The 27,626-nt window shown below is 46.2% G+C and overlaps 1 protein-coding gene across 4 annotated transcripts in view; it reads left to right on the top strand.

Moving 5' to 3' along the window:
- The window catches only part of IFT43 (intraflagellar transport 43), a 49,046-nt gene extending 21,709 nt beyond the window's left edge, over nucleotides 1-27,337 (top strand). For all 4 annotated transcript variants that reach the window (XM_048059786.2, XM_048059787.2, XM_066998125.1 and 1 more), the window contains 6 exons: nucleotides 10,915-10,947; nucleotides 11,345-11,391; nucleotides 24,312-24,384; nucleotides 25,839-25,914; nucleotides 26,255-26,317; nucleotides 27,087-27,337. In XM_048059786.2, coding sequence (XP_047915743.1) covers nucleotides 10,915-10,947; nucleotides 11,345-11,391; nucleotides 24,312-24,384; nucleotides 25,839-25,914; nucleotides 26,255-26,317; nucleotides 27,087-27,197 — 403 coding nt within the window. In that variant the 3' untranslated portion in view covers nucleotides 27,198-27,337. The remainder of the gene's footprint in view (nucleotides 1-10,914; nucleotides 10,948-11,344; nucleotides 11,392-24,311; nucleotides 24,385-25,838; nucleotides 25,915-26,254; nucleotides 26,318-27,086) is intronic.
- Nucleotides 27,338-27,626: the final 289 nt, after the last annotated feature.

Genomic DNA, 27,626 nt, shown 5'->3' on the forward strand with positions numbered 1-27,626 from the left:
TCTCCCTCTCTCCTTCTCTTCCTCAGAAAAGTCTGAGATGCTGGCCTGTGCGGCTGTCTTTGTGACATATCCCAGAGTAAAGCCCTCATGTGAAAAGTCTGAGTCATCGGCTGATGTCATACCAATGTTGCTGCAGCTTTCTTGTTTCTGTTTTCTCAGGCTTTATCTCCCCACAGCTTTTCTACCAATTTGACTCAGTTTGGAAGCCCATCGTGTTGACTTGCTCCAATTTCACTAGGGGAGATGTAATTACACTAGAATAACATGCTTCTTTGGATATATCTGGTGCAGCTATAAGGACTCCTGTGCCAGTGTAACTGAGCCTACGCTTGGGAAGCATACTGCTTTCAGTAATTTTAAGTAATTTCAAACTGACAGTATTGAAATCCGTGATCTTTTGCTTAGAAAGAAAGGGTGAGCAGAGTGGCTGCAGTTCAATTTTCTATGTTGTGTGAATATGTTGTAGGTCAGATGGGATACTGCAGCCACTTGTGAAGTACTCTTGTCATTGTCTGTGTGTTCTCTTCCCTATTTGAGGTCTAAGCTTTTAGTTCTGTTTCTGACAGATTCAGCCAGTTGCAACTGCATACTTGTTGCTTTCCCTGCAGGGATACTTAAACTCTTTTCTGCTGTATTTCTAGTTCAAAGTCTTATCAGTGTGAAATGATGATTTGAAATTGTATTTCCATTTGGGACGTGTTAGAGTAGAATTTCATTTGCAATGTGGTTTTCTGTTTTTTCTACCTTTGCTGCTCCTTTCTAGTCCCCTTACCTGCCCAGATCTTGTCATACCTAGGTAAACTTGCAGATATTCTCACCATCTTGCTGGTTCCTTCCATCAGACTAGTGCTGTCTCAGACTATTCCAAGATAAGAAGAGGAGGAGACCCCTTAAACTTTTCCAGCCTGTAACTGGTTTTAAAATTAATTTGCACAGATTGTGTGGAAGTAGGATAAGGTAATTTTATCACAAGTCCCCATAGCATAGTGTCAGATATCTAAATTCCCAACTATTGAACTATTGAAATGGTGTCTTTTTTTTTTTTTTGGATAAATTTTCAAAAGTCAAGCATGGAGAGATTTCTTTGAACTTCCAGAACCTCTGTAAAACATCTGTCATTACTAGGAGTTCCATTTTGTAAATATGGGTAATAATGAGTGCTGCAGATAAGTGTCTGAGCAAACCCTCAGACTTGGCCTCTGCTATCAGCAAATAAATGGTGCAAAATAGTGACAGAAGAATTTTTATTCCTTGCTGAGAGGGCCCTCTGCAACTGAAGCTGCTGTACTTATTTTAATTTGTACAGAGAGACAACAGCTCTCTGTGAGAAGAGGCAGTCCCCTTGCTGCCCCAGCAATATTGTAGCCGCAGCGTTACAGGAAAGGGGACCAGCCAAGAACCTAGGCAGCCACTTGGGTCCTAGTACCCTGCTGAGATTATATAAATAACAGTAATTACATCAGATTTTTTCTAGAGAAGCAGCTCTCCAACCACTGGATGGAGCCCAAGTGCCATTCTGAAGGCTGTGCTGATGTCCTTAATGACATCAGTGTTGACACTTGTGACAAGCAAAGCAGAGGTTTTATTGTCGAGTTATCTCCTGCATCAGAAGGAAGAAACACAAAGTGCCTGCCAATGGGAAAAGGAAATGGGAACTCAGTTTTGCACACTAGTGAGGATTTGACAAAGGAGAGGTGCTTCCAAGATCCGTTTAATTCCAGCTTGTGCTGATCTCATCTATCAGACTTTACTTATAGCTGATTATCCTTGCAGAATTTCTTCCATTTTTGTCCCTGTTAGTATGTTTCTTTCTTTTCTTTTTCTTTTCTTTTTTTTTTTCTTCTTTCTTTTCTTCTAGGGACACTTCCAGTTTACCTGGGTCCTTGTTCCCTTTGGTCTTGAAACCTCCCTGTGGTGAGCCCCTTAAATTTCATGCAGTTCTCCAGGCAGCAGCTGGGGTTGTTGTGGAATAAACACAGCTCATTTCAGGTGGCCCTCCAAGCAAAAAGGAAGTGCTGCTTTCAGGAGGAAATCCCTTCCAGCGCCTGCACGTGTATCTCCTCTCTTCTGTAGGGATCCTGGCATTTTAGCAACAGGTGCTCCAGCCACAGCTGAAATCTCTCCTTTCTGAGGGGTAGGTCATACCGAGTTGGAATAATCAAGGCTTGTTTAGGAGAATGACCAGAACAATTTGGAACGTGTGTTGGTGCAGTGTCCAGGAATGCATTTCACAGGATATCAAGGCCCTGTCAGAAGGAAGTGGATGCAGTTGGGGTGACCTTTAGAGCGGAACAGTTTTGGTAACCCAAGCAATGTGTAGACATAATTTAGGGCTCTGGAGGGTGGGCAGTGGTGAGATTGCACCCTGGAGCTGGAGGAAAGTTATTTAAGAGATTAAGGTTTTTTATGATTCAAGGTCTCTAGAGGTAGCTAAAGTTAAAAACCTCCTGTTTCAAAAAGATGGGCTTAAACTATCCTGTGTTGTATCTATATGAAATGATCCTCAAGAGTGTCTGGTTTATAGAACCTCTGGCCATCCCTGTCTTGCAAGTGGGAGTAGTAAAGTGCTCATGAGTTTCTCTATCTGGCATGGCAGGGGAAAGCTCGTGTCATTGTGTCTGCCCTCTACTCCCAGTCCAGCAATGTTGAGATAAATCTCAGGCTGGGCTTCCTTGTGACGCTGCCATGTTAGGAGCAGAGCCAGGCTTCTGGCTGTGGGGAAGACAGCAGCTTCCCTCTGCATCCTGCAGCCATCTGTGGATGTCCTCAGAGATGAGCACAGTAGAGGTACAAAGGACTGAGGCTACCAAGTGAGGGGGCACAACTTAGAAGGAGACGAAAGAAAAGGAAGTCTGATTAAGTTTTGTCTTGAAGTGTCTGTTTTTGGGTTTGTCCCTGCATTGATCTGCAAGGGAATGAGGCAAGTAATGGCCCCTTGGGGACCTTCAGGACTTTCCTCTCAATGTCAGCCGTCATTTTCAATCACCCTCTCCCTCCCAGCCATTAATTTTGGCCCAGGATCATGGGGACTTGTCCATCTATCACTCCTAATTGACACTAAATGATCTGTCAGTTTATTGATGAACGGCAGGAGTGGAATTGTCACAATATATTTTACTTTCTAACAACTCCTCCTGACAATTTTACCTTGTCCATCTCACTCTCCTCACATAAATCTCCATTGGCCTCTCATTCCTTCTCTTGGGCTGTTCTGGTGCCAGCCGCCTCCACACCATCAGCACGCATCAAGGACATCAAGATGGCGGTAAGCTGCAGGCCCAGGGTGGGTTTTTTCCTCTCCTTCTCTCTCCCTCCTTTTTTTTTTTTTTTTTTAATAAGCTGGATGTTCCAGGAATGCTAACAGGCTCTTGTCCTCTTGTCCCTCCATGTCATTGCTTGGGTGAGCTCTCCTTGGTGTTTCTGTTTAGACTCAGTAAAGATAACTGGCAGAAAAATGAAACTCCCTAAAAGACAAAAGAGTCACCTGAGAATCCCTCAGTAGCATGGCTGTGATGGGGGATTTTTTTTCCTTTTAATCCTGCACAGTGTGACTTGCAAGGGTTTCCTGCAAAGGGAAAATGCTAGGCTTATGCCCATACTTGTGTCTTTGCAATGCTCAGAGGAACCTCGAAAAAGAGTTGGGCTTTTTTCTTCTTTTTTTTTTTTAAGCTATATTTCTGCTGATGTTTTTCTTTATTAGTGAAGTTTTCTTTGGCTTTTTCCTGAAAGATACTAAGCAGCTGAAGAACTAATAAGGTTGTAAAGTCTACCTACCCTAGACAATGGAATTTGCATGACAAAACTGGGAGTCTGACATTTTGGTAACAGTCCAGGTAAGCTGCTGAGGTGGCAAAGTGTGCTCACAGTGAAGTCTCTCTGATTTTCCTTCCTTAGTTCTTTGCATCTCCAAGGAATTTACCAGCACATCCACGGGAGACCATTCTTGCTCTCCCAAATATTTTGAGTTTAAAAAACCAAAATCCTCTTGAAGACAACTTGCAACCAACCCTTTTGTATACATCAAAGCCAAGGCTAAAAACTTGTTTGGCCTTTGTAGGTCACCTCTAAATTGACTGTGAAGTCTGACTTAATGCAGTGTACCTGTGGAAAGAGACCTAAGATGATCTGATCTGCTGCTTTGACCCTATTTCCCTCTCTGTCCTCCCCTATCCCCATATCACCCCTCTACTATTCTGAAGTCCTTAACCCAAGTTCTTAAAATGCCTTCTTTCAGAACTGTGGCTCTCAGATGATAGCACAAGGTGGCACTTGGTAACAAATGCCTAGTTCTTTGGATTTTTTTTTAATTTAAATGTTTTCAGTGAGGCCAATCACAAATAAAAGGACTTTGGCCAGGTCCTACAGACTGAAGAGTTTGTTTTCTGTTGTGGGATTTGGAAAAAAAAAAAAAAAAAGGCAAGCAAGCTTGGGTTCTTTTTCTTTCCTTTCTAGTTCTGTCCCCTTTAGCAGTCAGTTTTTCTGTGTAACCATGGGGATCAGCAGTGTATGTTTCCCTTTAAATGGAAACTGCAATGCTCCTGTAACCTCAGGAGCCATTTGGTGTGAGACTTGGCCCTGGTGGTTACTGGAGACCGAAGACGTGATCTCTTGGACAGGAGCCCCTGTTCTCAGGGAACGAAGATGTGTGGTGGATACCTCCAGAAACTGCAGCGCTGTTTTCCCACACAGCAGGAATTTGTATTGAGTGTTGTTGTTTTTTCTGTTGCTCGGTGGGAGCTCTGAGCAGCTCTGCTGGTCAGCTCTTTACCAGTGAGCGAGTTGGGGAGCCCTGGGAACATCTGTTACGGGGCCGCTGCACTGAGTAGGCTGAGGTTCAGTGACCCCTGTGAACTCCGTCTGTCCGCTTGTTCCCTTGTGCCAGTTCCTAAAGTCCTGCTTGCCAGAGCTTTCCTCCTTACTTGCTTCTGTTAAGCAAGCCTGTGTATTAGGACATGAGGAGAAAGAACATTTTTTGTTACAGTTTGAATAATGAGTGCCTCATAAGCTCCTTTCAGCTGGAGCTGGTTAGCCACAGCATCTATCGGGTCCTTCTTCCTCCCATGCAGTGCTCTGGGCAGTGTGCTCAACATGTGGGCCAGGCACCCCAGGGAGCCTGTGAGGTGCTGGAAAGTCATCTGTGGGACCATTGCAGGTTCCACACACGTGTGTCTGCCCAAAACCCCACTGAGGAGATGCAGACATACATCCGTGTGTCCCAGTGTCTGGAAGCAGAGGGCTGTGAGGTGCCACGCAGTGACAGAAATAAAGGCTCCTTGTAGTCCTGGCTCTGCTGAAATTGACGGCAAAGCCTGCCTTGATTTTAGGAGATGTAGAGATTTAACTCCCTGATTTTATCATGACAAACCTGCCTTTTCCAGGCTGCCACAGGAGAGGGGGTAGAAACTTGAACAACTGAAGGGAGCCCCAAGGAAGGTGAAATGGAATAGGGGAGAAGACGGGCTGTGGTATTCCTTTCCAGCATGGGCTGTGGTCCTGTACAGCTCTGATGAGTGTTTTTCACTCCCTGTGCCTCAGCAAACAAGCAGTGGCCGAGGCCCACACTTGGAGAGCTGGGAGAGCCGATCAGTTCACGCCTGTGCGTCACTGTGGATGTGTAACTAGCTGTGCCTTAGGCTATTGAACAAGCTGCAACTCGTGGCTCACCACCCACTTGCTGCGGTGATGGGCACTAAAAAAATACTTGAGCAAGAGCGTACAATGTCCTTTTTTTTTTTTTTTAAATCATGTTTTTCCCCTCCCTCAGGCCTAGACCTGAATTACAGTCAGTGCCCCAGAGGCAAAAGGCTTCGTGTTTCCCTGCAGACCGAGCCAAGCCATACCGGTGGGTATGGTTCGGGACGGAAGCACGCAGGCAGAACGCTGCCCAGAACACAGCCCCTCTCTGCTCTCCCTTTGATCGCCCTGCTCTCTCAAAACAAGACACATCTCCAACACCAGGACATCCCCCCCCCCCCCCCCCCCCCCCCCCCCCCCCCCCCCTTTTTTTTTTCCTTTTAGCAAGAGGGCAGCTTGAAGCACTTTTCTGGCTCCGCGTGATTCACGCCGAGAAGCGGTTCAGACACGCCAGGCCCTGTGAAACACCCGCACCCTCCGCCCTCGGCGCGCCCGCCCCGCGGCAACAAGTCCCCTCACGGCCCCGGCAGCCGCCGCCGACGCCCGGCAGAGGGCGGCCGCGGCCCGCCTGAGGCCTCCGCCGCCCCCCGCCGCCTCACGGGGCTCAGCCCCGAGCGGCCGCGGCCCGGTTCTCCCCCCCTCCCCGGGGCCCCGCTGCCTCCAGGCCCCGGGGCGGAGCTGGGGGGAACCCTATGCGGTGAGGTGCCGGTCTCCGGCCCCCCTCAGCCAGCCGCGGCCCCCGCGAGCTGTGGGCATTAGGAGGTTTCAAGGACGTTTCCCCCCATTCATCCCAGTTATGTCCCCTGCTTAAAATAGGTTAACGGTGTGTAATTAAGCACTGCACATTGTCATGCCGCATAAAGATAGCATCCTGGCTGTTCTCTGAGCCTTGCTACTTTATCTCCATTTAGATCTCCGTGGTAGGCCATTAAATGAGAAAGAAACAGTTTAACGGAGATCATGTCTACATTAGACCTGCCTTTCACCCTTCAGCACGGCTCTAGGAAGCTCCCAGCCGGCTGAGCTGGGTGCTGGGGTGCCGCTGGGGGAAAGCCTCGTTTTTGAGACTCAGCCCCCTGGCATTAACACGGAGGGAGGATTGCTGCTGGCCACAACTGAGCTAACTCAGCGCTCGAGAGTGAGATCGGATTTGTATCTTCTGCCGCAGCACACAGCTTGGAGAGAAATAGGTGCTGCGTAGTAGGAGTTGTATAGCAAGGTGAACTGGGGTCTGTCGGGGGTCTTCTGCCCAGTTTCTCAGCCGTCCGACACCCTGAAACAGAGAGGGGATCAGCAGCTGGCCAAAGCCTGAGGGAATACTCTAGGATTTTGGTTCTGTTTGGGAGCACAGACAGCCCTGAAATGAAACAAAGTTTAAAGATGACAGGGTCAGTCCATGTTCTTTGGCCATCCAGAAGCAGTGGGCCTATCAGAAGGAATGAGAGAAACAGAGGTATCGCTCTTGCAAAAACTGATGGTCGTTGGTATATAATACAGCGGACAATGCATTTCTGAGCACTGCTCGCAAGATTGCTTTATTTTGTTTGCCCTTACGTGAATGGATGTATCTATACACACAAAGCCCTGCCATGGGAAGTTCAGGCTGGATGTAAGAAAAAGTTTGTTACCATAAGGGTGGTCAAACACTGGACAGGCTGCCTAGTGAGGTGGTTGATGCCCCATGCCTGTCAGTGTTCAAGAGGCACTTGGAGAATGCCCTTAATAATCTGCTTTAACTTGGTTAGCCCTGAAGTGGTCAGGCAGTTGGACTCAATGATCTTTGGAGGTCCCTTCCAGCGGAACTGTTGTATTGTGTTGTATTCTGTAGTTCTTACACAATTGTTCATTTTGTGGATGCTTGTTGCTGCCTTCCCTGTGCTGTGCCTCCTGCTGGAGCAAACAGACCAGGGCAAGTGCACTTGCTGCTGAGAGCACAAGAAAAAGGTAGGAAATCTATCGATATTGGCTTGAGTTTACAGTCTGGGTTCTTCAGTGCCTGCTTCCACTCATCACTAGAAAGCTGTGCCCTTGTGGTGGATGGGGAGGATGCTGTGTAGCCAGGCATGGTATTCCTACAGGATGAAATGTTGGTCTCAGCATGTTGCAGTTGGCATTGATAAGCTGAGACACTTCTCAGGACTGGGTACCCCACTATACTTAAAGCAGCATGGTAACTTCACAAAGAATGCCTGCAGGGCTTTCAACAGCACCTGGAGACCAAAGGGACAGGCAGGTGGCTGGTTCTGCCAGAACAGTATCTCCATCTATTGCTTAGCCCTCAGCTAAGCTTATGAAGTCCACAGGGTTGGAGGCAGAGCACATTTTAAGGGTCTGTTAACACCTTTCTTTCCTTGCTGCCTTGAAGGTTTTTAACTTTAAGACATGGGGCAAAGCTTGTGTTTTCTCTCAGGGTCACTTTGTTAGGTAGATTTAGATAATGCAGTAGGGCCAAAAAAGCAAAACATTAGTCAGGAACAAATCAAAAATATTTTGTAATTGTTTTCCAGCCTGAAACAAGGAATTAAATAGTAACATGTCATTAAACAAAACAAAAGGAAGACTCTGTGTTTAAGGCTCCATAAAAAAAAAAAAAAAAAAAAAAAGGAAATAGTAAGCTGGTCGGTATCTTCTTTACCTAGTAGCTTGGTCATCAAGGCCACATAGGGTTTCCTGCAATTTCTGCTGGCACTCCAGAAATTTCATACCATAAATCCCAGATAGTTCTCTACCTGTGAGTTGGTTTGAAATGCCAGTTTCATCAATTGATGCTGTTCCAAGTCATATATTAACAAACCTCTGTAGTGCAGGCGACTGAAAGCAGATGTCTCTCCTAAACAGAACAGCAGTCATTTCTAGCTCCTGCTCTACTTCCCCTGGCAGTTAAGTGCTCTGTGTAAACCATGGTACTGTCAACACGAGAGGCTGGCATCATCCACTGCCACCTTTGTGCCCTGAAGCATGGGGGCTGGGGTATTCCCCTGGAGGGGCTGACACTGGGGCTTTAGCGTGCCCAGGAGAGAACTGTCCTGTTTGATGGGAGAGAGTCCTAACACCCAGACTCTAGCATTAAAGTGGGCAGTACTCTTGTCCTTTCCTTGCTTATGACTTTATTCCCCAAATTACCATTTTCTCCAGTACAGTGCAGCTATCTCATAATGAAGTAAAGCTATCTGGCAAATCTGCAGATAGTTTTGGGAATGCTGAAACTACACTACTTGAAATGTGTAGAAGTCTGAGTGTATTGTACAAAATATGAAAATGTGAGTGAGAGCAGAAGATTAAACCTAAGCAAGGGCATTGGGACTTGCAGCAAAGCTGCCCAGATTTGGAGTCATCTCGAACAGTAAGGTGAATTCTCACTGTGTATGTTTGCCTATTGCCCTCGATGAATCCTTTTCTAACATAACCAGGAAAAGCTGGGAACGTTTTAAGTCTGAGAATGAGCGTAATAGTCTCTGCCTCTAGGACTAACTTACAACTGCCTTCCCATTGGGCCACCTGGATTTCTGCCATGACAGGGAGCTCAGGAAAAAGAAACAGAAATTGCTTACGGGGATAGCAAGGCCCTCTCCTGGGAAGTAGAAGCATCTGGAGTGTTGCACTCTTGCCTGGGGACAGGCAATGAGCAAGGATGTAAGAAGTGTGAGTACTGATGGAAAGAAAAGGGTTATTTGGGGCTGGACAATTATCAAGAGTATGGGATCATGCTAAGAAGAGGCTAGATTGAACCTCCAGGAAATGATCCCACTGTGAGGGCAAGGGTCCGAAGACAGGGTGTGGGAAGCAGTTCTGTGAAGGCAGAAGGGGGAGAGATAAGATAAATCTTGCATCATCTTTTCATATCTGTCTTTTCAGATACCATACACCAGCATGAGCTGGCAGTGGGCTCTCTAGAGCCATTCCTTCCTGTTTCCATAGTATCAGGGGCTTCACAAAACTGGGGAAAAGGATGCAACTGGACAATTGCTCCTCACTGAAAGAACGCTCCTGAATTCCCCAACTCCATTGTACTTCTGCTTTGTCATGAACCGAAGGGTGCAGATGTAGCTGAAAGCTTGGGTGCAGATGTCACTTATATGGCTGCAGTTCTGACCATAGCAGTGGATGTTATAGAGCTCAGATCACTGATTTGGTCTCATTTTTAGCTTCTCACAGACTGCAAGCTCCAAGGAGAGCAGTGGAGACAAAGGGCTTTCTCCTTCTCATAGCTAGATATCCTCTGTATCCTGCTCCTTGCTCTTACAAGAGCAGACTGTTCACAGGAGAACTAGATGAGGATGGTGGCCTGCCAGAACAGAGAACTGATAAAAAGTCTGCCCCATATCACGCAACTGCTTTGAAAGGAGCTGTGCAAGGCAATGAAGCAGCTTCTCTTGCATCTTGGTGTGTCTTGGGACAGTGCATGTGGTAGGGGAGAGCCCCGTGTATCCCTTGTCATGGTGCCCTGACTTAAGGGAGGGGAGAATATTTATTCCCAACACATAGAGATGAAACTTCACTCTGCAAAATGGCCAAAGCAATCAGCGAGTGATGGAGTATCTGCTAAAAAGAAACCTGGCATTTAATTAACTTTTCAAAGTGCTGGTTCAGCAACCTCCATGTTTTACATTTTGAATATTGAACAAGCGTCCCTAATCGGAACTGAATTACTTCTGGGCTTGCTGGGGTGGAGAGCAAGGGAGCTGCCATTTGCCAGTGCCTTCCCCCCTCAACGTTATTATTATGAACTCCTGTTAACTCAGCTGGATCAACCCTGATTTACTGCAGCGACAGTGTGTCTGACCTGAACTTGGCCAGCTCAAGTGGGGCTCCTAACCTGCAAAGGCAACCAGATAATCTTTAAGCACAACCAGGGGCAGGAAGAACCTGTCGATCTCTCGGGGGTAGATAGACAAAGTATGCCTTCTTCTTCACTCCTAATATGCTGACCTCCGTACTCAGGTAAGGCAAGCTTTACCCACAGCTGATGGCAGAGAGGATGAAAAAGGATCTGAGAAACTCAAAAAAAAAAAAAAAAAGACAACAAAAAAACAGTGTGTATTGCTCTCACTGTACCCGTGTCTGGCTGTTTTTGGGATCTAAATGATTCAGCTTTAACCTGATGCATTCAGGGACTTTGGTTCAGTGGTTACTCAGAACTACTTTTTAAAGGAGCATTGTGTGATATCAGACCCAGGTGCAGGAACTGTTTTGCACATTAAGAGTGATATAGGGAAAGGTGTGCTTTTTTAAAAAGTTTTTCTAGCCTTTTCTAAACATAAGCCTTTCCTTGTCTTACAGGTCAGGAAAAAAGCATGTGGAAGAAGTAGAAGAGTAAGTTCCCCTTGTTGCTAAGACTTCTTTTACAACTTTATATCTGTTTTCATGGAGAAGGGGCATGCAACTCTAAATTCATGTACACCAAGATCTGGAACATGGGAAGGATGCAGAACCTGGCATGAATTCATGTCGTGTGTCCCAGTATGGGTCAGGACTGGTCACTCTGTAGTTCCCTGGGTGTGGAGTAAGATGACGGCTCTGTCACTCCCATATAATGGAAAGAGGGAGAAGCATCTGCTTTCCCAGCAGATTCACACCAGCCACTGCTGTCTAAGCCATTGTGATAACCTAGGGGTTTGTCTCAGGTACAAGGCTTGTGGGGAAAAAGGGGTCACAGGATGCTTTTCTGGCCTTGCATTTGAAATTATTTCCTTCTTGTGTTTTGCTGCAGCCATCGTCTCAGACAGCAGAGCCTGGAGGTATCAAGTGATGGAGGAGGTAAGGATTACCTACTTGACTGCAAGAATTGCCTTCATGCATGTCTGGGGGTTCTCCAGTAAAGTGATCAGAGGCATCTGGTTAGAAATGGCAAAGGAATGAACCACCCTGGAGGGAAACAAATGTGGTAGCTGCTTAAGTTTCCCAGCTGCTGAAATGGGGAGAGAGAGCAAAGGAGATAGAGAGGAGGAGGAGGAAGTGAGCCTGCAGTCTAAGTCTGGCTCTTCATTAAAACAGAATAACAAAAAGCCTTGGGGAAGAAGGAAAGCGTCAAGGGGACACTTTTCTCTGTGATTACTTCCATATGGAGAATAGTGCACTGGGGTAAGAAGAGAGCTAAAAGACCAATAAAAGGGTAAGAGCAGGGATAGAAAGCACTGCTGTCCCCTAGTTTAGGTGAGAGCAGGCTCTACTTAAAGCCCCTCTTGTGTTTTATGATAACACCCCAGTCTTGTGCCAGTCAGGACGAGTGCCTGCACAGTTCTCTTGGGGCCTCTGTCATGAGAGAATTCTTCATTTAAAGAATCCACTTGCCAAATGCAATATCTGAGGGCATAAGCTAAACATATGTACTGGTAGGTTATCCCACCCCATCCCTCTACAGGCTGCTGTGTAATCTACTGGACTCCTGACTTACCACTAGTTTTCTTTATAGTTTATATCACTTACTCTTCTAGCACTGGATAAACCAAGAAAATGCTCAGGAAAAATCCACAGTATGAAGTACTATAAGACTATGGACATAGAAATTCTTTAAAGTCTCTAGGAGCTTCCTAAATTTTCAAAGGCTAAGAATTTTATACTGTGTATAAAATGTTGCATCTGTAAAATATCTTCAAGTATTTGAAGAATTAGTAGGAGTCACAAAGGATCAGACATCAGTATGGTTAATGAGACTGAGTAGAAGGCTTATTTGGGTCTTCCAGACAAATTAAGCATTACAACATATGACTGCCAGAAGTGGCACCTTCACAACACTGGCATCATCAGAATAGACTTAATTTCCCCTCTGGGAAGTTTCTTGGGCTTCATAGACTTCAGCATACATCAGTGAGGCTGATAGCCTGTTCTGAATAGCCCTTTGACTGTTTGCATATGTGCTGTCCTTCTCACTGAAACTTGGGCTTATATGCAGAGTATAACTTTCTTTGCTAACTAAGTGTAAAAATGCTTGCCACATGTTAGCAGCATGTGACTTTTAGTGCTCCCACACCTCAGGTAATAAGTACAGACTAGAATTGATACAGAATGTGCCATGAAGACATGGTAAGTCATAATACACTTATTTATCTGTACATAACCTATGGTTAATAGTTGATTTTGGATTGTTTGCTATTCAGAATTCATTTTTAGATTATATGTATGTGTTAGAAGGATCCTGCTAATCTTGCTGTGGTTCCTACCCAGGCAGTTTCTAGTACAGTCAGGTACGCTGGGTTGTAGATCTAATTTCCAGATGGAAAATCTCTAAACGATCAGTGCATTGCATGCTTGCGGTCCTATTTCTACAGGGAGTGCAAACAGGCTAATTCTGGGAGAGCTGCTTTCTGTGTGGGCTTAGTAATTGCAGTCAAGAAAACTGATGTACAAACAAACTCCAGAACCTAATTAAAATTAATTTTGTGAATAAGCTGAGAGATATAAATAATTGCCCAGTGTAGAAGGCAGGGAGCAGCACTGCGCAGTTGTGCTGTAAATTGAGCCATATAGGCCTGCCTTCACGCAGACCTTCCTGGTGTGGGGGTCCTCAAGGATGGGTCATGGTTATTTTGTGCTGCATAATGTGTTAGCTTGTACGCCTTAATATGAACAGGTGTGGTTGCCTGCTGATTGCTGCTGTCAACCAAGACGTTTGGATTGCCTTCCTTTAACCTGTTAGAAAGGTTAGCTCTACCATTCCATTAACATTGCTTGTCCCCCGTCCAACCTTTTATTGAAAGAATGAAAGACAAAACTGTGTGCACTTAAAATGATAGTGCTATGTATCTGAAGTGTGCTCAGTTTTGATCATTTGTATGGCACTAATGACCAGAGGCTCAGAATTTGGAGTCTATTGGAGGAAGCATTAAAAAAGCATAGGCCCTGGACAGAGCCTACGGTTCGGCATGTGGAGAACGGAGGGAAGGTGTCACAACCAAGTGGAGACTTTAGGTTTTATTACGCCTTGTAGTTTCAGAAGTAAAACTAGAATTCTCTCACTACCATTCGTACTGTGCATGAAATAGCATCTGATTACTCATCTCCATGGGATTTTGGGACAGGACAGTTGCTTCACAGACTGTGGGAAGGCTGAGGAAAGACCAAAATAACCTGGAAGGTCGTAAGTGAGTGGTCCAGACAGGGACGTGCATGGAACCATCAGCAGTTCTAGCCACTCCTTGCAGGTGCACAGGGAAACCCAGAAGGTGCAAGTCATCTATAATGCACAATACAGACTGTCAAAATCCTACAAGTGCAGTAAGTACCTTGGCTCAGGCTTTGCTCAGAATTCATTTTCTTTAATCCATATTTTTTCTTCACATAGGAAGATAGGAATTCATATAGCAATTCTTCTTATCCAGGCCAAGAGAGCCATTTTAAAAAGGAGCCAGTTTTGAGTTTATAGGAAGCAAATAAATGTGTTTTACTAAAAGCACCATTTGCTCCTGTAAAACTCCAAGGTGGAAAGACTGATTTGAAAAAGTCTCTCCAGCAATAGTTCTGGTGTGTCCAGTTGACGGGTTTTTGGGTTTCCTACAGCACCTGCTCTGAGCTCAGCGCCCATCCTCCTGAACAGACACTGGGACCTGTTAGTACATAGGCATAGAAAATGGACAACATATTTTTGCTAGGCTGATGCGTGTCCAACTGAACCCTGGCATGGTGGGGCCCAGCTCCTCGGCACCATGGGCTCCTGCTTTAACAGGATTTAATGCAGCACAACTTGAGGAATAATAAACCTTCATAAGCAACAAAAAGGTGTTTAATTCCTAGAGGACAGGCCTAGTTGAGTCACTTTTGGCCAGGGGCAATTGGGGGCTTAATGCTATGTATGTAGCAATCTGGGCAATCTGAGAGAGAGGAGTTTAAGGGTAATTGCTCAATTTTCTGTCCATGTCAACAGGGAAAATGGGCAGCAGTGACTGAGCGCTGCGCAGCAGGGAAACTGCGTGAGATGGGAGATGGGAGACTATCAGCAGAGTTTAAGAAGTGCTGTCTGCAGAGCGCCATTTCCTTCTCTGCAGCATTCAAGATCTGCTTCTCCCCAGTACAGACTGTTTGTCATAAAGTGGGAGAACAGACAATTGAGTTCACGTTGAAGGGCTTTCCCTTCCCTTTGCTCCTTTCTCCAGCAGGACAGTAGAGTGTCTGCTTCTGCTTTGCTTGGGTATTTCATTTGGCTTTACTCGGTTTGTGTGTCTCATTCTGACATGCAGCTACAACGGGCTGTTTCCTGTTGGGGTGAGAAGTACTGGCATTTCTCTCTGCCTCTCCGCCAGCAAACTACTTCACCATGCTGGCTAAAAGCTTCCCCTTTGTTCCTTTCTTGTCCACCTGTTCTGCACTGCTGGGTTGCACTCCCCCAACGCCTGTATCTTCAATACATTGCCCTTGGACTTTTCCCCTCAGCACTGCAGTGGGGGCTTGTTAGCTGAGATCGGCACCTCTCTGCAAGCTCTCCTTCCTGCACAGACTGTTTCCCCGTCTTCAGAAGTCCCTTCCCCTTTTCTGTCTGTTACTCAGGGGATGCACAGCTCCTAGTACAGGGCTTCTCTCGGAGGACTGGGCTGTGACACGTGCGATTCTCTGTCTGTGGGAACAACGGCTTGTTATTTTAAAGCTGATAGTGTGTGTGAATGAGAGAGCTGATTGAAATGAAAGCCTGACTATGCTATGCAGACAACCTGAACCTGACCTGCAGGTGAGGAAAGCTGCAGGGAGACAGTCACTAGATCTGTGCCCTCAAGGCAAAACCCCTTCCTGCCTGCTGGGAAGCCTCCTCAAGGAAGCAGAGCTAACGGTGAGACCTCTCTATACAATGTCAAACTTTTAGAAGGACTTCTTACCCTTCTAGCATGTGGCAGTAGCTCCTTTGCATTTGAACAGAATCAAAAAAAAAAAAAAAAAACGGAAGAGAGAGAGAGAGAGGGAGAGAGAGAGAAAGAAATGGGCACATGCCATGGTCCCTGCATCCTCCTGGGGAGTGACATCTGCCTGTCAGGTGGGAGGCAGCCCTTACGGGATATCTGGCACTTGGAATAAATAGAGCCATAAAACACCAAACACCTCACAAACTGCATGCAGGTATGCACCAATGATGAAATTGCTCCAAACAGAGCTGAGAGTAAGAGCAGGGTGTGGGTTATTGCTGCCTGCATCATTCCTGACAAAGTTTGCTGGTTGCTTCCCCGGAGAGCTGCTGTTTTTACAGAACGCACCAAGTGCTGGTGGATTCCAGGGACTGTGACTGCAAGGAGTTTGTGACAGAGAAAGCAGCTCTACTGGCCAAGCATTAGGCAGAAGGGTAAGAGGAACTGCAGGAACTGTCAGGGAGATGGTGAGTGGGAGCTTCAGACGCTCGGAAGACAGCACTGGGAACAGTTTGAGCAGAGCTAAATGGACTCAAAGCACTGTGCATCAGTGCAATGGAGATCGAGAGGAAAACAAGGTGTTTGGGACGTTGTGTGAGTGGGCTGAGAGGAGCCTGGGGCAGGGTGACAGAAACTGCTGGGTTTCTTGGATTCTGCACTGTGACTCTGTGTGTGGCGCTGTCAGCACACCAGCACCCTTCCCCTTGGCTGCTCCTGTACAGCACTGCCCTGAATCTCTGTGCAAGGGCAGTGAAGGGCAAACTCAGACCAACCTGAAGGTTTCCCCTCTGCTGCTCGTCCAGGCCAGCCTGAACTCCTCCAGGGACTGCTGACAACATTGGGATCTAGAGCCTCTGGTGTTCGGGGAAGTCTCTGCCTTGGCAGGCACAGTGAATGGGGTGGAGCAGATAACATATCCCAAGAGATGTGGCTGAAGTGCTGTTTGGAGTGGCTAACCACTTGTCAGGGGGGCAGTGGGCAGTTTAATTGCAAGGGAGCAAGCACAGCTTGTTTGGGGCTGAAAAAGGTGGTCTGGGTGAGCATCTTCCACCACTAATTTTGCGACATGGTAGATACAGAGCCATATTGGTCCTGTGATTGCTGAGTCCATAAGTGTAGTTGACGGACTAGGTTTACCTAAAACACCCTTTAAGAAAAACCTCTTGAAAGATGATTACAGAATTGAGACACCATCATTTAAAACTGCCTAGGGCAAACTTCTTTGAAAATTGCAGCAGTGGAGGGACAGAGAGAGAACCGCGTAGCCCTTGATTGTAGTGTCGTTCCCTCAGGACCCGTTCCCCCTCCCCCTTAGTTTCTCATCTGATATGAGAGAGAGCAGCAGTAAGATTCCTCATCTGTCTTATGAAAATCCGATTCTGAGTGGCTCTGATCAAACCCAGCTGGCTGTCAGCAGCGGTGGCCTTCTGTGGAGGGAGGGAGGCTTCTGAGGAGTTGCTGGATGTGGAAATGTCATGGGTGCTGCCGATCAAAGAGGCATTTTTTAATAAATATATATAAGAAAAAATAAAAAAAACCTAAGGATTTAGCATAAAAGAAATGTAGTTTGTCTTGTTTTTCCAGCGTTACATGAAGAGGATGAAATAGAATCAGATACGGCTGCTCCTGAACATACTTCCACGGGAGCATTTGAGAAGCTTCTTTCTCTGCCACACTAATGCTCTAACACAAAATCACTCATCTCCAGTGTTATTGGGGAGGATTTTGTGCTCCTGAGTCCACCAGACCCTCCCTCGGTACCTCATGCCTTCTCATCTGCTGCCCCACCACCTCCTAAGTGTGTTCCAGCGGGGGAATACTGCAAAGGAGCTGGGAACAGCTTTGAAAAGAGGAAAGCAGATGTTACTGGAAAGGAGGGCAGGGACAGCACTCTGTCAGTGGGCTGTTGGTAAGGCTAGGCGGTGTCTGGGCACTGCAGATGCTGATAACCTCAGGAATATGTTGGACTCTGGGTCCTGAGCCTGGCCTCCACTCCGTCTGTCCTATGCTGCTGGTGAAAAACCCGTGCATTAAGAGGTTCCTCGTCTTTTAAAGCTGCCAGTGCCTGGTCTTCTTGCACAATACAGCACAGGCTACTGCCTGTTGAAGCCCAGCACAGAGCTCAGGGACTCATCTGCCACGGCTCCTTGGTTTGCATTGTAGCGAACCATTCCTCGGTTTGCTCCTGGCATTGCAGCAGTGTATCTCTGCATCTCTCTTCGTGCTTCCCAGGGGCTGAAACCGAGCAGAGGCTTTGTGGCAGTAGCAAATGTGCCTGCCGCCTGTCCCAGCAAAGTGTCACATGAGGCAGAAGTCATACTGTGCTGAGCAGTCTGAGAAAGCAAGGCGCTTTATCAAAGCAAGTCGGATGTCTCAGTGAACCACCCGACCTCCCAGGCAGCCCTCCATCTAGCTAGCAATATCCTCAGAGCGTTGTGGCTGAATTAAAAATGATTTTGTCTGATGCCTCTGTAAGGCAAGGCTGGACGGTCATCACTGCATCTACTGCATGACCCACATACGTCCTGTGAATCCCCTGACAAATGCCCACTGGGTGACTTTTCCCTTTCAGCTGCCTAGGTTGTGCTGTTACTGTTCTCTTCTCAAAAGGGTGTTTTGGGGCATGGGACAGTCAGGTTATCCTCTGCTTGTCTCAGCTTTTAAGGCAGCGCCGTGGCAGCTGTGGTACCGCCTGCTTTTTTACCCTGCTGTTTTCATCTCCCTGCTGGCTGATCAGGCACGTACGCCATTCAGTATCAGCTCGCTGCTAGGGCAGTTTCAATCAGGGAAAGGTATCCCTGTGAAATTAATGTCCTAGCGTCCAAAGATGTATTCTTTATCCTCTCCATTTGCCTGCTGCTCTCTTGAGAAAGCTTCCAAGAGGCTTCAAGCTTGTTTGTGTGTTCAGCAGAAGCTGTATGTGTCCCTTGTTCCTTATGTTTTTTTGAAGATTTTTTTGCCTGTTGCTTTTCACGTTTTTCTTTAAAAAAATCCTTTTTTTTTTTTTAAATTCTCCATTTTTCCACTTAGAGAGAAAAATTATTTCTTGCATTGAGATGCGCTAATTAAAGCCATTTTCTGGTATTTGGTTACTGAAGTGTTTGATGTCTCTCTGACAAGACCATAAAATGCACGGAGTGTCCACAGGGACAGAATTTGCTGAACACGGTGCTTTGTAAATGAGGGGACACAGTGTCGCAGCAGCTCATGAATATGAAACGCCCATGATGCTACCTCAGTGGACTTGAGAACACAGATGAATCCTGTCATGTGCTAAATGAGACCAATTTCTTTCACTTAACTTCATCTTCAATCAGACCTTCTTCCATTTGCCTGTTTAAAATTCCCCAAACGTGATGCAGAAGGTAACAGCGTTCAGTAAAACAAAGTTTTGCAGCAGCAGAGATATTGTAATTATCTCGTTTTTACATTTTAGGAGCAAGTAACTTAAACTAAAGTTAGTTTCGTTCTCATGCCTGCTTAGCGGCAGGGGACTGCCAGCTCCAGAAGCCGCTGCCCTTTTTGTTCTCTGGAGGTGGCAATGTGCAGACAGAGAGGACAGCTCAGTCCCTGCTGCAGGAATGCCTGCTCTGAGCTGGCCTCTGGAAGATGCACACGGCTGGAAGAAGTGGATCAGACGAAGTGCGATGGAGGCATTCTTTTGGAGGCATTTTGAGGTGTGTCAGGGTTTTGGCTCAGGTGACTCTTAAAGCAGCTCGGTGAGCAAGTAAGTGGCAGCCACACAGCTGAATAACTGCAGGCCTGACCCGGGACTTGCTTTTTACGTACACCGATTTATTGCCTGACCTTGAACAGATTCCATCTGCCCCCGCTTTGTCTCTAACAAAGAATTTGGTTCTGTGGGGCTAGGACCAGATCTTACCGTGAGCTTGCAGCACTTTGAGGGACCCAGCCTGCAGGTGTTGCTACTAAACCAAAAATCAGCTCGACCTGGGAGGGGAAGTGCAACTCCACAACCTGCAGGAGCAACTGGGCTGTAGGGTGGTACAGGCTCTTCCATCTCCTGCTCATCACTTCCTGCCGTTGTTGTCCTCGGCTGTCAGTAAGTCGTTTGCCAAGGGGCAAAAAGGTGATGGTGCTGGCACTGCATGCACTCTAGCATGAACACACAGAGCCCTGCTTTAAAAATGCTTTAAAAATGGCTATTCCTTGTTTATTGTTTCGCCACCCATTTACAGCATGGATCACCCTCACTTTTTTCCCTCCATCTTTTCCTCCTTCCATTTGTACACTTCTGCCTTATGTTATTAATGTCTTGCCGTAACTTAGCCATGAAGTTTTTGGGTAAGATCTACCTCAGTCTAGCTATTGTAATAAAAATACTACTTTTAATTATACCCTGGGATTTAGGTGTTTGGAGACAGTATATTACAACTCCCCTGTTAGCCAATAATTGGTCCTGGTGTTTCCTACCCCACCATAACGCTTCGTGGATGCACTGATTTTGGTTTCATTTCTTGATAGTTTACTCTTGTTCAACATATCTAGGGGACAGAGGGGAGTCTGCAATGGTCATCCAGCATTTGGTGCTCAGTATTTTACATCTCTACCACGAGCTGTTTCTGAAGCTAATATCTTGTTTCTTTTTGGGCCGAGAAGTCTGTGGGGGAAGGCTTTGTTTTATTGTGTTCCCAGTCATTTTGAGCAATAAGGAGAAGCCTCATCCATTTCTCTCTAAGGTCACTGTACACACTGAGTTTTTTGTTACCCCCTTCACCTTCTATTACATACACATCTCTTCTGCTTCTAAAGCACTACCTGGCAGGTGTGCCCACCAGTTCTCCCCTCCCTTCAACTAAAATGAAATTAGGATACTCAGGGGGAGTTGAGTGCTATTTTTAGGAGCATTCTCTCTGTTATCTGCCATATGAAATTGGGATTCACAGTTCTGTCTGGGGAAGACCGTCTGAGGGAGGCTGCATAGGAAGAAGCATTCCCCTATAGCACAGGGCTCATAGGCCAGCTGGAAGACCAAGGTCAGTAATGTGGTTTGTACCCAGTTTGTTTCCCTATTTTAAATTCTTTACTAGTAACTCAAGTTTTATTTTAATGTTTCTTACTATTATTATCATATCAGTTTGTTCTGATTTCAAAGTCTGCAGGAAAGAATGTGGAAGTGAGAGAAGAAAAGCTGAAGCTGTAAGATTTTCATGTGGTTTCTGAGATTTGCCTACAGTTTTGATAAAAAAAATAGTTGTTTAAAATGATATGGGGTCTTCTCTCTTCTCCAAATGCAGCCAAATTACGCAGAAAGAAATAGGAAAAAGAAAAACCTAAAGCTAGTCTGCAGAGAATCACTTTCCTTTCCAGGTTTTGAAGCTATCCCTTCTTTTCAAGTTCAAAACATTTTGTTTTCGTAATGCCCAGGCCATTTGTTCACTTGCTTGCAGTGATGTGGTAGCCGTGAAGGTGTTCCCTTTTGCACACAGGCAGCTCCTTAACATGTAGGTATGTTGTGAAATCATTTCTAAAGCTTATGGGGACTTACACGGGGACTGAATCCAGGCACAGGAGCCTGGCAGTAAATTATGTGGTAAGATTCCTCACCGGAAACACAGGCTTGTCAGTGTTTTGGAGAATGAGCTGAAACCCACATACTCAACAGGAGGGAGAACAGTGGGTCACAGGGCAAAGTACACAGAATGGGAGTTTGTAATGGAGCCTTGTTGTTGGAAAAAGCTAAAGCCTTTTCCAGCTGAATGCATGCTGCACTGCAAGACTGGGAGAACATGGTCCCGTGAACGTTTCTGTAGGTACTACTATTACATTTAAGTAGTCTCACTACACCTAATGGGAATATTACAATAAAGAATATACCTATATTCTTGCAGCACTGTAGCCCATGTGGTACAGTTGACATAGTGCCATGACTTGGCTGCATTACCAGAAAAAGCTTACTGGAAAAAAAAAAAAAAGAAGAGATGTAAACCCTAAGAAGAGTAACGAGAGCGATCAGGGGGCTGGAGGCTGAGTGAGGGGGAAGGTTGGCTACTTGTTGATAAAGTGAAAAAGAAGACATTTTGAGAACTGTAAGGAGAGAGAAAGGAGAGGAATTGTGGAGACGTGGCACCACAGGAATTAGCAGAGGGAAGGGGAGGTTATGAGTAACAAGTGAAATTAAGACCCAGATATTTCAGGCCTGATTTGCTATTGATAGCAGTTAGTTTATGGAGCTGATATTTTCTTATAATTTGCCATGTTTTTGTTCTGTTTCCTGTCAGTCTCTGTCAGTCCTAAAGGGCATTGCCTCAGCCTAGAAATGGACAAAATCGCCTGCACTTTGCAGTAAGAACAATCGTGCAGTTGCCTTTGTTGGAGGGGCTGGAAGGAGCCCCCAGAGCATTTCTACTTTTTCTGTCTGTAGTATTTTCAAAGAGTCTATAAAACATTGGAGCCTTGAATTTCTTTTGGAAAGAATTTCTATGTGATTGCCTGCATTTTGGTAATACAGAGTAGAGGATACTGGGCAAAGAGTTTGGGAATCTCTCCATGGAATTCAGCGGCAATGAGATAAAGTCAGCACTGGCAAATCCAGGACTCTTCAGGAACCTGCAAAAATGGAGGGTGCATCACTGATCAGGACACACTAACTTTACGGTTTTCTCTAGTTCAAAAAGAGATCAACAAAAGGAAAAAAAAAAAAACAGGAAGAAGGGACCCCAAAAAGAGCACTGAGTGAAGAAATTCAGTTTGCTGTGAACACCTTCCACAGCTGTGCTGCCAAAAGAGGATAAGGATCTGACCCTCTCCTTTTACAGGAAATGCTGCCCGGTGGTTGAGAGTAGCTCGGCTCCCAGGTTGCTCTTCATTTACTTTTGTTTGCTGAGCACCCTTCACAGTCTCCCGATGAAAGGGGTGAAATAGATCTGGAGAGATTAGGGTGTTTCTCACCCCCATGCTCATTTGCCCGCCCCTAGCAGGGCACGTAGGCACAGTGCTTGCTTCCTGCCCTTGGGCCAGCCTCACCGGTCTGTACCCCCCTTGGTCTTTATTGCTTGTATACAGGGACTTTCTCCCACATTATCTCAGAGCAGCTTCTTTCACAGGTCAGTCTCTCAGACAATGGAGATACTTTTATCCTGTAACTGCATTTTGTTACAAGTTTTACCCCGAGCTGGGAGCCCCTGCAGGGAAGAGCCGGCGGGACAGCAGCTTCTGCTGGGTATGTCCCTACATGCAGAGGGGGGCAGACCTATTGCAAAGGCACAGGGACACGCTGGCGAGGCATTTCTTGCATGCACCATCTAAGGGACAGCCTGCGGGCCTGTTGCTGCGGTTTTCCTTTAAACGTCTTTGGGAAGTTCGCCGTAGCCAGAAAGCCGCTTTGCAGACACCTGTTCCTCGGGTGGCTGGGGAGCTCGAAGGCACAGCTCTGCTGAGATCGTCCAAGCTGTCACCGCCATTCGCCTCGGCCTGGCTCTCGCCGCAGCCGCTGTCCCGCTCAGCCCTTCCACCAGGCAGCCAATTAGTGAGAAATCCCACTGTGTGGCCGGCGCCGAACGGCCGCCGCGACGAAGCCCAGGCTGACCCGTGGCCCGTGCAGCTGGGCCACGGCTGCCTCCCACCCCGGCGGCCAGCGAGCCTGGGGGATGGAGAGGGGACGGCAGGCAGGAGAGGGCAGCTGAGAGCCTGCGGAGCTCTGACAGGCGGCCGGACAAGGGGCTCTTCAGAGAGACCCTGCCCAGAGCGCCACAGGTGGGGACGTCTCTCCAGCTCCTGAATATTCATCTCAGCCTGGGCTGCAGAACTGGGCAAAGTCAGGCCCGGCCGCTGCTGTGGCCCGGCAGTAACACGGCCCCGCGCTGCTGGCAGAGGCAGGAGCAGCCTGCCTGCCCCAGCGCTGGAGGGGCCAGCTTTGTCCCCACCATGTGTGAGGGAAACCTCTTCCCAGAGCTGACCACCAGCATCTCCATGGTCTGAGTGCTCAGGGACCATGGAGAACTTTAGTAGCCTTCAGTCTTGAAAGGAGCTCTGCGCTGGCATATTCTGTCCTTTGCTCCTCCAGTTACTTTCCTTTTTCTTCCTCTCTCTTTTTTTGCCCTCTCTATCTCCAGATGTTTACAGGACAGACCAAAAAGCATCCAGTGTTCCCTGAGCCTTGCTCTTTTGGCAGGATTCACTGTGCACCCAGTTTTTCCTGCTCTCCATCCTTCTTTTGTTTCTAGCATCCTTTTTTGGTGGAGCAGCCATGGTCCTCATGCTGGGAATATCTAGTGACCTTTATCAGCTATTCCCGATTCACACTGGAAAAAAATAAAAGATTTATGACATTACAACTCGGTGCATCTTCCCTAGGCTTTGTATCAGCTGGACCACCAGCACTTCCTTCCTCAATTATCATGAAGATCACAGGTCTCTGCACAGTCTGAGTCCCAGCCAGCATTTCTTTCAACATGTAGGTTCACATGGCTTCTCCCAGTTTCTGCCTCATGTCTCATTTCTAACTGATTCTAGGAAACTGGTGGCTGAGCTAAGCAAACGATAACGCATCTCATAGGAGGCAAGTTATTGCCAGTCTTAGGACAATGGCAGGTAGGCAGCCAGCTTTTTTCAGCTTCAAGGTTGTCTTCAAATTCAGTCCATGGCTATTGAGTGCTACCCAGCCTGAATCTGCTTCTCTTGTCAGATTCCTTTTGACTCCAAGCATTAAAGCTTTACCTTCCTTTAATATTAAACAATATATTTTTAATCATTGCTAAATAACTGCCTCATGTTTTCCTCTAATAAGAGACAGGCTGTTTCATATCTGTGAAGCAAGGGAGCCTTTGTCTCTAGCAAGAAGAGAGCACAACACTTCCCACTTACAGCTGCTGCTTTCTCTTGTTGCAGACATTCCTGTGATCCCCGACTTGGAGGAAGTCCAGGAGGAAGATCTGGCCATGCAAGTGGCAGCTCCCCCCAGGTAAAAGCACTGCCAGGTGCTCTGGAGGCTCTCATCTGCAGTGCGAAATGGCTGGTGAAATTAAACTCCATTTTATCTCGTGTGCTGTGGGTGTTGGTGGCAGTGCCATTCAGCAGCAACTGATGCTGTGTGTTGTGGCGGTGGGGCTCCAGGCTGAACAGGGGAAACTTGCTTCCTACTACACAGAGATAGAAATTACTGCATGTTCTCTCTATATATACAAAAAAATACATTAGAGCAACACATTTGATATTGCAAAATCTAACTGAAAAGTTATGAGTTGCTTGATTTAAGGTTGCATGTATAACAAATGCCTCCGGTACACACGTATTTTCACGAACATTTTGTTTACACACTGTTTTGCCCTCCACAGGATATCCTTCTCACTCAAGTGCCTGGTTAATTTGCAAAGTGCAATCCTGTTTGAAGGTGTTATTGAAGGTGTTATCACAGTAGTCTTGGGATTAGCTCTTAGGAGACCAGTCAGTTTAAAAAAAAAAAAAAAAAAGTTTGGGGTCTTTTATCTTAAAAGTATCAGAAAATTCTTCTTTCTGCTATTGGGCCTATGGCCAAGATCATGGCCTAGGATTTCTGTTGAGCTTTGTCTGGAAGAGGTGGATATCTTACTCCTGACAACATATGCCTCTCTTACAAGTATGGAGTGGGTATTGTAATTAAATAGCTGTTATTATGATTCTATGATTATTATAATTAAGTGGCACTTTACAGTAGTGAATCAAAAATTACTTTTTCTCTCACCGGAGTTCATTTATTTGTTTTCTCTTTGTATAATCCCATCTGCTCTTCCTGTATCCATAGTCACTCTGCAATAGAAGACAAGTAATTTTCACGGGCAAACATAAGCAGAAGATAAATTAATACAGGTCTTCTCAGCATTGCATAACCTGCAAAGGGAAGCATGGCATGCCAGTATATTGCCTTCCTACCCCCTGACTGTCTTTGGAGCCTACATTTTAAGAAATTGTATTTGATAGCTGTTACTCAGCTCAGACATGGAAATTTCAAAGTCCCTACTGTTCTATAGCTTGTATGGCGAGGCTCTTAGGGAATGCTTTACTTCCCAGCTAGGAGAGTCATTTTGGCTGTTTTGTGCTGAGTATGTATATTTGAATGTTCACTACCTTCCTATTTTCTTTCTGGCCCTTGCATCTAGTTTGTGGATTTTCTCTCTGGCATGCCAGCTTCTCCAAAGAAGTCCTTGGTTGCTCCACGTCCTGTTTTTATGCACGTGTACAACCCAGCACACAGATTTGTCAATGACTGTTTGTTTGCTGAATGAGATGTGCTTCTGTCTGTGGACACCGACCTCAAGTGTCCATGTTGGGTGGTGAATTTGAGATGGGTGTCCCCAAGACTCCTGTTGAAGCCACCATTCTCCTCAGATGTGATTCCACACTTACCCAGGCTTGTGTTTTGCCTATATCTGGTTGCAGTGTGCAGGTGAACCGAGTGATGACCTACCATGACCTGGACAAAGATCTTATGAAGTTTGCTGCCTTTCAGACTCTGGTAAGTGGTTGTTGCAGTGGGGTGACCAGTGCAACTCCCTCTCCTTCAGTTCCCCTTCATCCTCGACAGTGATACTCAGCTGCATAAAATACACAGCCAATGATCCAAACACCTTCTGGTCTGCCTGCAAGTCTTTTCTTCTTAGTTTCTTAGTGTCTGCAGACTGTGTGGTTATAGTATCTGTTGCTTGTATGAGGTACCTGGTATGAGGTGCTGTTCTAGATAAGGCTTATATAACTTATGGGGCAAAATACTGTGTCTGTATCTCTAGCAACACCATCTCTGGTGAAATGATGCTTTCTCTGCATCTGTAAAGCTATGACTGTGTGTGTTTTCATAGGATGGCGAGGTTGACCTGAAGCTTCTCACCAAAGTTTTGGCTCCAGAACATGAACTACGAGAGGTGAGACTTTTCTGGAAACACCAGTAAGATAAAAGCTTCTTATATGTCTCAGATTGTACTCGGAAATTAGGTTTTTTTTGGTGCGATGGAGGAGGGAGATGTGAGGAGGAGCCTGTGAAGAGAAGCTTGTTAAAGCTGATGTAGGTCTGTATGTAGGAGATGACAAAATCTCTGTGTGAGATTATGGCATCACTGTGATTGACCTCCTTCAGTCTTAAAGAGGTAATAAGGAGCATGTGAAGAGCCTGGTACTGCCACAGATCCCTACAGAAACAGTGCTCTGTTGTATAGTCTTTCGGTAGCCACTATGCTCTCCAGGTGGTTCTTCAGAGTGGTACAGAAGAACCAGGCAGGCGGCATTTAGGGTTGGTGCAGAGGGCAGTTTTAAAGCAGAACAGAAGAACCTCAATACAAACGGACAGGCAGGAGCTCGGGACTCGAAACAAAGGATTTCTGCAGCCCAGAACTGCAGATGCTTAAGTAGACATGTAAAAGGGTGGAAGATTTCTATGGCTTCTCCTTGTACTCTGCCTGAGAGTATCTAAGCTTAACGATATCAAAAACATATCCTTTACTGAATTTGAGAACATGAATCATTCTGTCAGAATCTTTAAATTGTAGCATGGACTCACCTTTCATTCTCACTAGGGTTCCTATCCTAGCCAACAAAATCTTTGCCTTCCATGGCAGGGGCATCATTCAGAGCGAGTCACTAGTTTGGGAGTCACCAGCAACATTACAGCATGTTTAATCTTTTTCCTCTTGGTAGGATGATGTCAGCTGGGATTGGGACCATCTCTTCACAGAGGTATCCTCAGAACTAGTGACTGAGTGGGAGCTGGGACAGTCTGAGAGAGAGGACCACCTCAGTCTGCCCTAGAGCATTGGCACACCAGACATCTCCTCATACACACATTCACTGTAAATATTTTATCACTTTAATTTTCTATTCATGTGTTTGTATTTGAGAATTAATTTCAGACTGGAAATAAATAGGAGCTTGCTCCATAGGAAAACTGGCTCGGGAGGAGTTGTGGATATTTTATAATGAGACTCTTTGTTCTCCAAAGAGATGAAGAATTCCAAACACAACAAAATATCTGCTTATGAGCAGTCACTTCCACCTCACTGCAGCACCTCTGCAGCTAACTGCAGCAGTCAATCTTTCTTCAACCAAAATTTCAGCCTCTCTGGGGGACTGTCTTACAAAGCCACAGAATGGAGTGTGGTTTTCTGTGATAGCTATCAGAGGAGCTTAGGTTGATACAATTTGTTTGCCTAGGACATCAAGATTATCATCTGCCCACAA

This window comes from Anser cygnoides, chromosome 5, assembly GCF_040182565.1.
Source record: "Anser cygnoides isolate HZ-2024a breed goose chromosome 5, Taihu_goose_T2T_genome, whole genome shotgun sequence".
In the NCBI taxonomy this organism is placed as follows: domain Eukaryota; kingdom Metazoa; phylum Chordata; class Aves; order Anseriformes; family Anatidae; genus Anser; species Anser cygnoides.